This window comes from Dipodomys merriami, unplaced genomic scaffold, assembly GCF_024711535.1.
Source record: "Dipodomys merriami isolate MVZ:Mamm:240054 unplaced genomic scaffold, mDipMer1.0.p SCAF_184, whole genome shotgun sequence".
NCBI classification, from domain to species: domain Eukaryota; kingdom Metazoa; phylum Chordata; class Mammalia; order Rodentia; family Heteromyidae; genus Dipodomys; species Dipodomys merriami.
The window spans coordinates 134358-148480 of NW_027203204.1; the positions used below are offsets into that span (position 1 = coordinate 134358).

Here is a 14123-nt window from a genome sequence, read left to right on the forward strand (position 1 = left end):
AAATCTCTTCAATGTGAAGTTAATGAGAACTTGGGTTGTTTGTTGTTGCAGCATAAGCTAACCTCTACTCACTGATACATGAACATTTATAAGCTCACAAACTTGGAACTCATTTATTAAGTCCAGAAGATGAACTATGGTGAGGATATCTATCATTATCTATCATCATATATCTGTCTGTCTATTTCTCACCTATCTTTCTACTTACATATCATCTAGTTAGTCTCTCATCTACCTACTTACCTAGTTTACATAGACATCTCGATTAAATACTAGTGGGCCCCAAAATGTGGTAACTGTGAGAAGGCCATCTTTAGCTTGTTATAGTTTTTTGTTGTTTGAAGATAATCTTGCTACATAGTCCCAAAGGGCCCTGAACTATGTAACGCAGGCTGGTCCCAAACTCATGATCCTCCTTCCTCAGCCTACCAGGGGCTGAAATTACATGTTTACACCACCTTACCAGGTTCCTTCTGTTTTCCTAAGTCCATTAGGAACTCTGTTCTGGAGCCAGGCATTTGGATCAGAGAGTTGTAAACTATCACCAGGAACACCCATGTTGTCTGAAGTAGTAACACAGACCCAGGACACATCAATAAATCACATTCTTTAATGAAACCACCCTTTCTAGACAGGCATATAAGCTCCTCTCAATGTTCTCTTTGAAACTGACATTTTATGGAATGACTCAAAATAAAGAATATCTTATATTTATAGATAACACTTTAAACAATTTTTTAAAAAGAAATCTTTTAGGCATTTTGGTATTATTATTCAGAAGTTCAGTCTATAAAGCAAACTTTTAAAATATCTGTTGGAAGCCAAAGGAACATTCGTTCCTGAAGTGAAGACAAATGCTACCATATCCGAGGGCTCCCACGTTGCCCAGACTGATGGGAAACCTCCCAAGTGCTAGTTAACTGTGTTGAGCCAATTAATTTACTTAGGCAGAGAAATTTGCAACTATCATGAAACTTTAGAGAGAAATAATGAAACAGAAAGAAATAGAAGGAAACTTTCAGAGGAAAATAGAGATTATAAATGAATCAATGCACACACAGCCTTGCTTCATCTGTTTTGGAGAGATCCGATTGGCCCACATGAATTCCAGATCCTTCTGTGCCCTGGGATGCTGGTTCTAGCTTGTACTAGATCACAGTATACTAGAATTTGACCAGGATGGAGACCCAGACCCCAGCTACTTCATTAGGTTATATGTGTGAACATAATTGCTTTGGGGCACTGAGATATCCTCAGGTCCTAGCACCCAGTTAGACAAAGCAAGTGGAAAGAGGTACTCCAACCCCTTCATTTACTTCTGGGGATGTTTCTAGGCAGACCACTGAGCAACTGGAAGAGCCAAGGTACGAGTCTGGTCTTTCTGCTCAATGAACTCTCCCTTGTGAGGCCAGCTCTGGTGTTCCTTGCAGGACCTGTGTGGTGCATAGATCCCTGTAGGTTCCAGACTAGGCCCAGGCAGCCTCAGTTGAGTCAGAGCTCATAGCTCTGAGACTACATCACTCACAGGCCTAAATAAAGGTCTTCGTAAGAGTCCCATTGTTGCAGATGGGCCATGTGGTGACAACTGGTGGAAGCTGTGGGTTTCTGGAAATGTCCCTCCTGCAGAGCAAAAAGAAGCTTCTGTGTGTTATGAAGGCAATGAACGCTGAAACTGCTTCTCCCTCACGACTGCCTCCTTGTCCATCTTCTTTAGACTTCTAAAGGTTAAATGTACAGAATTTTCCTCTCCTGGAAAGGGACCCTTAGCAACCACTGGATGTATCCAGGTTTCAGTTTCAACTTAGACAGACAAAATGGAACCTCAGAAAACACCAAGATCAGAGAAATGGAACCCACAGTAACAGGAAGATGGATCTGACCCAGGGGAGAAGTTGCTCTACTTGTTCACCCTGAGCAGAGTGGGCCATCCATCAGGACATGAAGATGGAAGGCGAGCCTCAGTCCAGGGCTGGGATAGGCTAGAGAGGGCTCAGGAGGAGGTGGGCAGAACATGTGGAGCCAGCACTGGAGGCTGGGGCCACAAAGCTACCGCCAATGGGTGGCATTTTTCACACTGCTGTGATTTAAGGCTTTGACCACTGATCCTTTACATCCATACACATATACACATATATTATTATTATAACTTTGATTTTTTTCTGTTTTGAGAAAAACTTATTCCCATGTCTGTCTGTCTTTCTTTCTTTCTCCTAGTTTTATTCTAGGTTTTACTCCCAGCAATCACTTTTAATTTGAAACAGTCTTCTGGCTACAAAGTCTGACCTTCACAAACTATAACCCTTAGCCTTTCACAAACACCTTGTTTAAAATGATCCTTCATTCCCAAAGGAATTCAGGAGCCTGGGAGCTCACTGGAACCACTCATGTGCCGCCCTGTGTTCAAATGCAACTAAACAGGACTTCTGGCTATGTAAACATTACTGTAAAATTATTCCAACATAAATATTCTTTTAAAAGCTAACATACCACACAGCTTTGAGCTTATAATGCCCATAGATGCCTTAATGAAATGCCATTCAAAACAACCTCCTTGCTTAAGTTATACCTTGAGGTACTAAAATTACACAAATATCATCTCTACTTCTCTAGAACAAGTGCCAAGGCTGGTGGGCCTCTGACTGCCAGGTGGTGGCTGAAGAGTCATCAATGGAAGTCATGGAAGCACTGCGTAACCCGCTGGATTTCAGGAAGTTAGTCATGACTGACTTGCCCCGCCAGTGATGATCCTTATATAACTTAAAACGAACAGTGTTCACCCACCAGGACCTGCCCTGGTCCCTCCTAAGATGTCTTTGCACGTCTTGCAGATGCACTTTGCCCTGGCGGTCAAGGAACTGAGGATCACCCCAGCAGTTGCTGCCATTGCTGGAGGTTATCTGGAAGCCAATGGGAGCCCAGGCATAGATGGCGTCTTCTCAAAGTCAGTGATGGGAAGGAGTATCAGGAAGAGTCAAGACATTTTCTTTTTGGCAAACAAGATTCCCACCAGCAAATGTTCTGCTGGGATGTCCAGTGGAGGCCATAATCCCTAATGTAATTAGGGATAAGGGAACCCTAAGGGGTCAGAGAGGCAGAGGAAAGGCAAAGGTCTTCCAAGGTCATGATGATGACTCTCGCGTTTGTGCTGTAAGCAGCTACCTTGTCCTCTACCGCTCTTTGTCCTCCACGTTCCTAGCTGACATGTCCCTGGCAGAGAAAAAGCAAAACTTCCTAGCCAGTACTGGGAGTAACAAATGAGCCACAGCCACATGATCCTCATTGCCCAGTGCAGACAGAAGACAGCCTGTATCTCCAGGATCCAGTCACAGGGCAGGCATCTATGGAAACATATCCAGAACAGTGGAATGACCAGCCCTTAGCTGGCCTGTTGCCCCATAGGAGCAAGGGACGGTCAATGAGAATGAACAAGCATAGCTTGCGTGGTCAGTGACTTCAAACCTTTACCTTCTGGAACCAAGGGAACACTTTCTCTTTCATTTTGTGGGCCAAACCCTTAGGTAACTTTTGTCTAACTACATACCTTCCAGATTGGATTTTAAGTTTTTGTTTGAGAAAAAGACTGTACACTGTTCGGGGCTGGCTCTCAAGGTGCTATGATAAAGCCCTCCTCAGTTCCTGTCTTTCTACAACTTGGGCCTTCCTATTTCATGTGCAGAGCATCCTGAAACTTGGTGCTGGTATATTGGGCGTGGAAACCTTTCTTGTTGATGGTGTCGTCTGTGTGGAATCGAATCATCAGGGAGTCCCCTGCAGAGTAGATTTCTTCTAATGGCTGAGGAGAGGAGAAAGGAAAACCAGAGAGCATTAGGCAAGCTGGCTGTGGTTGGAGTTTAAATCAGAACAGGACAGCACTCAACTCGAGGACACAGGATGGCTGATGGTACAATGAAGCATCCCCAACGCCAGAGGCTCTAGGGGCATCCAAACAACTCAATGCTTTCAAAGGAAAGCACCGCAAAACTCTTGCTCCCTAGGACTCTGTGGGTCTTGCTTCTCTGTAGAAGATCCAAGATGCATAGCGTGCAGAGTCTACCATGCACCAAGTGCACAGGTGGGCCAGGCCTGCCCTCCTTTATCTCAAGGAAGCTTTGCAAGCACTCTGTAAGGCAGCCACTACTTCCATGGCCCTGCTGAGCAACCTGAGACCCCAGGTCACAGACAGAGGTGAGAGCTGGCTCAGAGCTTTCTGACCAGGACTCCCGGGTGCTTTGCCCATTACCGTTGGGATGTGTCTCCCAAGAGACCTTGAACAAGGGCCATTGCTCAGGTCTCCGTCCCAAGGAGGTCAGGCAGATGGCAGAGCTGCTGTGTTTGTTGGAAAGGTTATGCCAGGTGCTCTGGGAGTGGGAATCACGCTCCCACTGCTGTCTGCTGGGTCCTGGCAGAGACAAGGAACTTCCCATTCAGGACCTCCAAGGGATCCTGTCCTTGGAGCACACAGCTTCAAAAGCTTTATCCAACCCCCAACTCCTGTTTCCCACTCTAGTGCCAGCGAGTGGCAGGGGCAGCAATGGCTGACACACCCAGGTGTCAATCTGGTTACTTACCCCCCCCCCCCCACCTCTGGGTGCGACTCACCCCTGAGCCACAGAAGCGGCCAAGCCTGGGTGCTGAGCTGTCGTAGCCATCATAGGCCTCCATGTAGTCATAGCCACACTCAGCCTCCTCCTCCACTTCGAAGGTCCGGAAGATCAACTCCACGCCATAGCCATCCTCCGCCACTATCACCCAATCACAGCGGGCCTGGCTCGGGTAGTTGTTGTCCCCAAACTGGGCGTGGGAATAGAGCTCTTTGGTCTGTACTTCGGCCTTCAGCCTGCCACCGCACTCTGGGGCAGAGAGAGGAAGAAGACTACCCTCAGTCCCCAGAGCCCTGGTGCCACCCCACCTGCTTCCTGCCAGCTGCTCTGCAGAGCCCCTACACGAAGTCCTGTCCTCCCATTTCACAGAGGAGTAAACAGAGGCAGGATGTCTGAGGTCAGCGCTCCCCTGGGGGGCTGAGGTCAAACTGTCCATTAGAAGCCAGTCTCCTGTTTCCAATGGGGCCACGCAAGGCCTCCCAGAATCCCTGAGCATGCCACTGAAAAAGGCGGGCTGCTTTTTTCCTCTCCCCATTTAAGGGGGAATGGGGCTGATGAATGGCTTGCCTGACCACTTGCTGGGTCTGACAAGTTAGGCCAGTACAGGAAGCAGAAGGGCTCACTCAGGCCGGCCTTGACTTAGTGTAATGTGATATTGCTGCCACCAGAGGGCACCTCAGAACCACAGGTAGCCCCATAGGAGAAACCTCAGCGTGCTGGTCTTGCTTGCTCTTGCATTTGAGAAAACCTACTACAGGCTGAGGTGGGGGTCACAGGGGCGCGCACCTCAGAGTTCTGGCTGCATCCTTCAGCCATGGCTTCTGAATTTTATTATTTTTGTTTGAATTTGTGTACATTTGTAACATCAGAGGGTCGGTGGTGATGCTTCTGTCCACACACGTGCACGTTGTACTTTGAACAAACTCACTCCCCGCCTCCATGTTCCCATTTCTGCTCTTCTCCCCCTTTGCAAACAGTGTTGGTGGGTATTGTGCTGTGTGTGTGTGTGTGTGTGTGTGTGTGTGAGAGAGAGAGAGAGAGAGAGACAGAGACAGAGACAGAGACAGAGACAGAGAGACAGAGAGATCCTTTGATTCTCTTAACCCCTCAATACCCTCTTCCCTTGCCTTGCTGGTTCCCTTCTTGGACAGACCCTCAGTTTACACTCATGACCCCTGACCGTTTTACTGGAACATCAGCTCAAGTTGGCCTGGGACCTATACCAATGTGTCTGTAGGCCACCTCAGTGCACATGGATAAAATGGATAAAAGAGTCTGATCTGGACAGGGAAGCCCTTGAGATTCTGGAGGCAGATTCCTCCATTCCTCCTCCCCAGTGTGCTACACGCTACCCCACCCTCCACCTCCAGGAAGGGAGTGTCCCAGCAGCGCGAGTGCCCCGTCCCGTGCTGTGGGTTCTGAGCGCTTCCAGGTTTGGTTCACATTGCTAAGCGCTGATGGAGCTACATCCCAAGCTGGCCCCAGCCCTGCTGCACTTGAAGGTCTCCTATACTTCCTTCCTCTGGCCTGGAATTTCTTCTAGATCTGACCTGTCTTTGGGAAATTTCCAGTTTCTGAGGCCCAGATGGAAATAAAATGAGCACAGAACACAGAGTAATGCAAGAACGCTCCTTCCTCACTGGCTGGGGCCCCAGGGGGCTGAGCTCAACTTTACCTACACCCCACCAGTACCACCAGGCTCTGAGCACCAGAGCGAGGGAGATGCACTTAGCCCCCAGCACCTTCCTTACTGGTCAAGCAGCTTCCAGAAGACCTTGTCTGGGCCTGGGGTGATTACAGCCTCCTGGTTCTATAACCTGTGGCTGCCCAAACCTTGGAGGTGTCCCCACACACCACTCAGCCCTTTATAAACAGTGCCTTTATTACATTCACCTCAACAATTACCTTTACATCCAAACAACCAAGAGTGCCCCCAATTTCCTGCTGGGACTCTAGGCCACCTCCAGTACTTGATCTCTGGCTGTACGCACAAGACAGTGAGGTCACGACTCAGTGGCCTTTAAACTCCTCTGGGGAACACGCCATGCAGTGTCTATGGCTAAGCAGGGCAAACTAGCCTGCCAGGCAAAGGTGATTGTTGGTGTTTTGTTTTGTTTGACTTGAGTCCTGGTTCCTGGCTTGTGTGCTCGTGTGTGTGTGTGTGTGTGTGTGTGTGTGTGTGTGTGTGTGTGTGTGTGTATTAGGGACATTAGGGCTCCATAGTCATGTTCTCTGACTCAGATTTGCAGAAGCTGTGAGCCCACTGTAACTCCCGGATGGAAGAGCCCACGAGGTCTCTACGTCTGCCCCTGGAGCTGGTCCAGGTGCTAACTAGCCTCGTGAAGCTGTAAGAGCAGCTCCTTTTCCTCCTGACCCTCTACTTGGAAAAGCAAATAATGTAAGTTATGAGCATAGGCCTTTTCTTCCCCAAGGGATCACAGAGCTACTGGTATTTTGAATGCAGGAAAAAGTAACAGGGAACAGAAGTGTTTTCACTTTCCCATTTTCCTACTCAGAGGATCGAAAGGGCTGCTGGCTACCGCTGGCTCCCAGACTAAGAACTTCACAGGCCAGCAAAATTACAAGTACATTTTTGGAGGGTGGAAGAGAGGAAAGGAATTGATGAAGGGTTGCCTACATCAAATTTTGACATGTAAAGACATCAAAAGGGGCTGATAGCCTGCCTGGCTCAAATGGGAGAGCATCTGCCATCAAGTGAGAGGCCCTGAGTTCCAACCCTAGTAGCAAAACGAATGGAAATAAACAAAGCAAAACCAACAAATGACCTGAACAACCACCACCAAAAACCTGCCACCTTTTTGCCTATGATGACTGACCATTTCTTTTCTCTTTTCAGTTCTCTTTCTTCCTTCCTTCCTTCTTTCCTTCCTTCTTTCCTTCCTTCCTTCCTTCCTTCCTTTCTTTCTTTCTTTCTCTCTCTCTCTCTCTCTCTCTTCTTTCTTTCTTTCTTTCTTTCTTTCTTTCTTTCTTTCTTTCTTTCTTTCTTCCTTTCTTTCCTTTCTTTTCCTTCCCCTCCCTCTCTCTCTTCTTACCTCCCTCCCTCCCTCCCACATGTGCCAGTACTGGGGCTTGAACTCAGGGCTTCATACTCTTGCTTGTTTGTTTTTGTTTTTGTTTCTCAAGGCTGGCGTTCTACCATCAGAGCCACAGCTCCACTTGCAGCAATTTGTTGGCTAATTGGAGGTAAGAGTCCCACAAAGCTTTGTGTTTAGGCTGGCTTTGGACCTCAGTCCTCAGATCTCAGCTTCCTGGGTAGCTAGGATTCCAGGCATGAGCCCCCAGTGCACAGCCTAATGTTTCATTTACACAGGTCCATTTTATCACACAGTGTGTCCCCTCGCCCTTCCCTCAGTAGCGAGGGACGGCTTCTCTGCCTTCACCACACACAACCCCATCTCTCCCGCGGTGCCCCGCCACTCAGTACCTGTGCTATGTGCTGCCTGAAAGCCTTTCCTCTGCACTGAGGCGTCCGAATAGAACCTGAGGAACAGGCTGCTGCCCGATGCCACTATGGGCTCTGGCTTCTTGCTGCCACAGAATCGACCGAGGGTAGGGGCCAGGATGTCAGGTCCATCGTACATTTCCAGGTGATCATAGGCACATTCCTGGTGCTGCTCGATCTCAAACTCATTGAACGTCTGGGAACAGAAGAACAGAAAGTAGAGCAGGGACCTGGCATGGAGCTGGGGTGGGGAGGGGAAAGGCGAGCTGTCAGTGGTGGTGGCATCTGTCCAGCCTGCCATGCAAGGAGGTGCCTAACCATGGAGCACAGTGGCACTGGGGAGAGGGGCTCCGCTCAGCCTCCTTTTGGTCTCCAAAACAACTCTGAAGACACATGAGCTACTCTTACCATGCCATGATCCCTTTGTAGGGGAGACAAGCAGAGATGGTTCATAACATGGTGACCACCAGTGAGCAGCAGGTTTTTGATCCTAGCTACGCATTCCCAGCTCTGTCCTCTTCTCTCCCTTCCCTGAATTCCAAGAACCAGCAAGGGCTGAGCGTCTCCCTCAGGCCAGCAGCTGTGTCGAATGCTTTACAATATTACCTCATTTAACACGCAAAAGTCTACCCCGACTCCACAGGTGTTGAAAGCAAGCATACATCAGGTGACTTGCCCAAGGTCACACACTGATGCAGTGGGGTTGTAACCCAGGAGTGGTCTCAGAGACTTTTAAAAAAATTACCAGTTCTGAAGCTTGAACTCAGGGTCTAGGCACTGTCCCTTAGCTTTCCTGCCTGACTTGGCTTGATTGTTAGATCTCAGCCATCTTAGTAGCTAGAATACAGGCTAGAATACATCTGTGAGACAACATTTCTGTCTGCTGTACAGACAAAATATGTATGACTGTGCCGAGCATGCTGCTCTGTGTTCTATTCCCTAACGGTTATCCAGGATGACTGCTGCCATTGAAAACACATTCCAGCAGATGGCAGTCTTGGGAAGGCGTGCTTTCTTAAATGCACTCTGAATCTACTCTCACCCAGATCTGAGGCTGTTCTCATGACCCATGCAGCTCCTGGGAGCAACCAAGGAGAGCAGTTCTCACATGTAGCATGTACTGGACGTGTGGGCTGAAAGCACCCTGTATCCCTTCTGCATGTCTCCATGCCTGTCTACCTGTCTAACCTTCACTCAAGGAGATTCACCTGTCCACATCTCAGTTAGGGCCGTCAGCACTAAATAACCTCACAGTCCCCGTGCCACTGGCTACTGGTGAGCATGCTTACATCTCTGATCTCTTGCATTCTCCCTGAGTTAGTGTTCCGTCATTGGCAGGACAAATCCTGTTCCTGTCAGTATTTAGAGGATTCATTTAAAATAATAACAGCAAAAATTTTGTCAGCCCAGCTGGCAAAGTGAATTTGCCATGTACTCCAGACTCTGGAAGTCCCTGGGAGTTAAGAAATAAGACTGAGAGAGATATATTTCTCCTTTGAAATAACCAAGCAAGTGGTTTGAGACCACATATCAGTTACATGGATGAGACTTAATAAAGACTTGCAAGGATTTTCCTTTTTAATTCAAGAAAGAACAAACATAACTTTCCTATTACTGATTGGATAAATAAAAGTTGTAAGATAATTTGATCTCATTTGAGTGGCCTAAGTAAGAAAAAAATCTATATTTTCCCCATATACATGCATAGGAAATTTCTGGATGGATTCAGAAGAAAATGCTGAGGGCACCCATTTCCCTTCCCAACCTTAGTGCTTACTGAAATTATTTTTTAAACCTTGAAAATGTCATGTTTGGGGTTATTTAAAAAAAATCAACACTGAAACAACTGAATTTCAAAACAGCCCTGCAGATCTGTGGGGTACACACACACACACACACACACACACACACACACACACACACACACACACACACACACACACACACACACACACACACACACACACACACACACACACACACACACAGCCATCGTGAGCCAGTATTGTTACAGAGCTGTTGTGAGTGACCTCTCTTTTCCTTCTGCACCACAGCCCCATGAAGCAGGCCTTATCAACACCCGCACTTTCTACACAGTGGATCAAAGACCAGGAAATTCTGGGTAGATCCCCAACTAAGTGTCAGCAATAGGAAGTGGCAGAGCAGAGACTCAAACTCAGGCCTGCCCAATGTGGAAATGCAAGTTCTTAACCAGCTACGAGATGACTCACGAGTTTCACCCTGTGGCCTGCTGTAGAAGAGATGTTCCAGGTGCACTCCCTCCGGCTGGGGTATTTATCAGGCCAGTTGGGGGTTGCCAGGGTCCCTTCTGCACTGCTAATTTTGTGTGCACAGCCAGCTGGGGGTCACAGGGGGGAGAGAGTGTGACATTCACTTGTAAACAGTATCAAAGGTATTTGTTATAGAGGTTTCTTCTCTGGTTTCTTTGTCTTGGGGTCATCAAAGATGAGTGGGGAGCAGCCTGAATCCAGTGCTCTTTGGTGCAGAGATTTGCTGATTTGTTTGAATTGCGTTCCTGCCTACCTCACTGTGGCTCAGGAGCCAGGATAGTCTATTAACTGTCCACAAGTATGCTGGCATTGCAAATAGTACTAGGTTAGAAGCACAGGCCTTGGGGTCAGATGGAGTCAGTTCAGGTCCTGATTCCACTACCTATGGGGCCTTATTTATAAAAGGGGTATCAGCCTCGTACATGCAGATTAAGTGAGATACCACATGTAAGAGGTAGCTGAGATCCTGCCCTGGGAGAGCAGCAGAGATCTCGCTGTCACTCTATGCCCTGTGCATGTGCCCCTTTCAGCTTTCCAGCATGTGGAGAACTCTGCATTGTCCTGGTTATTGCTCTGCTCTCACAGTACACCCCAGGACCTGCACACTAATTGCACCCTGGGCAGTGGTTAGACTGTGTCTTCCTCTGTGCTGAGCACTCATTCAATTATTTTACTCCTTCCCATTTCCAAGTAAGAAAGCCGGGGTGTGGGGGGAAATCTATGGTCTTTACAGGTCACCACACCCAGCGAACGTTGTGGACTCTGTGGCATCAAGGCCTGGTGCCTGTGCTTATCACAGATGTTCAAACTGCTTCACAGGGCAGAACCAGAATGGAGGGGTAGCTTCTAGAATGACTGGGTGTTCAAAGGCAGGTGGCCCTGAACTCCTATGAATGAATGGAGCATGGAGAAAAGTTCTCCCCAAATTCTTGGTCCCTATAAGGCCGGTGTTTGGGTAATAGTATTATGGCATATACGGTGGCTGATATTTATTGATACCTGCGTGTGTTATATGCACCAGGCTGGAATACTTTCCAGGCATTCTTTTAATATCTACGAAACTTCAGGAAGGAGGAACACTGAGCCTCTTGCTGAGTCTCAGGGACTAACTTGTTCAAGGTCACACCACTAATGAGTGGCTATCTGGGGTGTAGACCTGGGCCTACCACTTAATCACTTTTCAGTAACTCAGCAGGGGGCACCTGAAGAAGCCAGGAACAGTGAGCCAGTCCCAGCAAACCAGAGCAAGGCACGCAGAGGTTGAGGCCCAGACTCAGGCCTCTCCTGGAGCAGTCCGGCCCGGCCCACCGCAGCCCTGGCCGCCCCCACCGCAGCTCCTCCCACCCCCACCGCAGCCCTGCCCACCCCCACCGCAGCTCCTCCCACCCCACCTCCCTAGCGCATGCGCCCTCGGGGGAAGGGCTTGCAGCTGGTCCCAGAGGTTGCCCTCACCCTCTTTGCAGTCGTGCTCGTTCTCATGCAGCCGGTACCCGTTCCGACACCTGCACAGGTAGCTCCCGAACGTGTTGACACACTCGTGCTGGCAGCCACCGTTGTCCTTGGCACATTCATCTTTGTCTGGGAAGATCAATGGAATCTCTGGTTGGGAGGGTCCCTCATGGCTCAGACCCTGTTCCAAAGCTGCTTCCTCCAGGGAACCTCCCTGACTGTCCCCCATTGTCCTCTTATGGTGTGTGTGTGTGTGTGTGTGTGTGTGTGTGTGTGTGTGTGTGTGTGTGTGTGTGTGTGTGTGTGTGTGTGTGTGTGTGCGTGCTCAAATGGTTTGGCAGGTATGTTTAATTCCCTCAGCTCCTAAAACCGTTTGCCACACCGCACATGTGTTCTCTGCCCCTGCAGGAAGGATTCCTATTATAGCAAAAGTCACTGGGTACTGAGTATGTCCTAGGAGTGGGACCTGCCCCAAGCACTTCCTATATGTTATCAAGTTCATTTCCACCTAACCTCAGGAAGGAGGGCTCGTACCCACTTTACAGGTAAGCAAACAGAGGCTGGGAGGACTGAGGTGCCCAGAGTCACTCAGCAAGTGGCCTAAGCGAGCCACCTGCAGGTCTGGGCGCACACACCACTTCCTGCCTGTGGAGTCAGGAGGTCAGTGAGTGCTGACCCCGCTGCAGCCCTGCCTGTGGCTGGGACACGGGGCAGCGCCTGACTGTGTGCCTCAGGGGTCCACCCAGCACCCCAGGACGGGTGCCAGCCCCTCCATCCCTGGGTTCTTCTGGGGACACTCGCAGGCCCTCACCCTGCTCAGACTCAGCGCTTCTGCCCTCAGGGTTCCAAGGCAAGCATGGAAGTGTGCCCCACTCTGGAGACTCGCACACCTCCTCTCAGGGAGGTGCCGGTCCGCTTCCCTACCCACCCAGCTCCACACTTGAGTTCTGGCTTGATCACAGGCCATCACAGCACCCCTGCGGAGGACCTGCAGAGGGTCCCACATCTGGTTCTGATGAATCCTCACTCTTCCATCTACATTCAAGGTCCTCTAAAACCCAACCCCACCCAACATGGCCCACCTCAGCCCTGGTCTTGAGGACTGACTTGGTTCAGTCTACTCTCATCTTGGTCTCTGTGCTCAGTTGAGACACAAAACCCAAGCTCCCACTGCTTTCTCTTCTTGGACATTATCACTTTCTTTCTAGTCATGCCAGCCCTACCCTTGTCCTGTCCATCCCTTAGGCCTGGCCTAGAACACCATGCGTACTACAAAAAGCCTTCCCCTATGTTCCAGGTAGCCAGGATTCCTCTCCTTCCAACATCCATCCTTGATACTCTGGCCTACCCCCAAGGGCCCCAAAATGCAGGATGAGGTAAGCTTGTTCACACCCTGGCCACCTATCTGAGCCCGGTGCTGGGTTATACCCCCAGCAGGCACTCTAAAACAAAATTTATCAACACAGATACAGTGGCTCACGCCTGTAATCCTAACTACTCAGGAAGCTGAGATCTAAGGATTGAGGTTCAAAGCCAGTAGGGAAGTTAAGTTGGAAGATTTGTATCTCTAATTAACCAACAAAAAGCCAGAAGTGGAGGTGCGGCTCAAGTGGTAGAGTGCTACCTTTGAGAGAAAAAGCCATGGGACAGCACCAGGCTCCAAGTTCGAGCCCAATACTGGCAAAAAAAAAAAAAAAGAAATGAAGCAAAACAAAAAGCTACCAAAAAACCCTTGTCAACAAGAGACTGCCCAATATAGATCTATCTATCTATCTATCTATCTAGCTATCTATCTATCTATCTATCTATCTATCTATCTATCTATCTATCTCAGAGGGAACTCCAGCCACATTCCAGGGACATATAAAGCCTATAAGTAATTGGCTTCTTGCTTAGGTCTAAGCAATTAGAATATAAAATAACCTAACTACAGTCCTTTTTTTTTTTTTTTGGTCATGGGGCTTGAACTCTGGGCCTGGGCGCTGTCCCTGCGCTCTTCAGCTCAAGGTGAGCGCTCTACCACTTGAGCCCCAGCACCACTTCCAGTTTTCTAGTGGTTTATTGGCGATAAGAGTCTCACGAACTTTCCTGCCTGGGCTGGCTTTGAACCGCGATCCTCAGATCTCAGCCTCCTGAGTAGCTAGGATTACAGGCATGAGCCACCGGCACCTGGCTTAACTACAGTCCTTAAACAGTCCACACTATAATGTAGTGTGACCCGCAGGCTCTGCTATATGATTTGGGTGGGCCTAGATTTCAGATTTCTGGTCCCTAGAATAGTAAGAATATAATTGTATCTTAAGCTACTTAGTGAGTTGC

The 14123-nt window shown here is 48.9% G+C and overlaps 1 protein-coding gene across 1 annotated transcript in view; it reads right to left on the reverse strand.

Annotated features, from left to right (window-relative positions):
- Positions 1 to 607: 607 nt before the first annotated feature.
- LOC138830113 (tolloid-like protein 2) overlaps positions 608 to 14123 on the reverse strand; it is a 110509-nt gene continuing 96993 nt past the window's right edge. The window contains exons 17-21 of the mRNA XM_070026513.1: positions 11808 to 11933; positions 10296 to 10423; positions 8047 to 8260; positions 4600 to 4850; positions 608 to 3793 (exon numbers count right to left, since the gene is read on the reverse strand). Of these exons, the coding sequence (XP_069882614.1) occupies positions 3662 to 3793; positions 4600 to 4850; positions 8047 to 8260; positions 10296 to 10423; positions 11808 to 11933 (851 nt within the window). The 3' untranslated portion in view covers positions 608 to 3661. The remainder of the gene's footprint in view (positions 3794 to 4599; positions 4851 to 8046; positions 8261 to 10295; positions 10424 to 11807; positions 11934 to 14123) is intronic.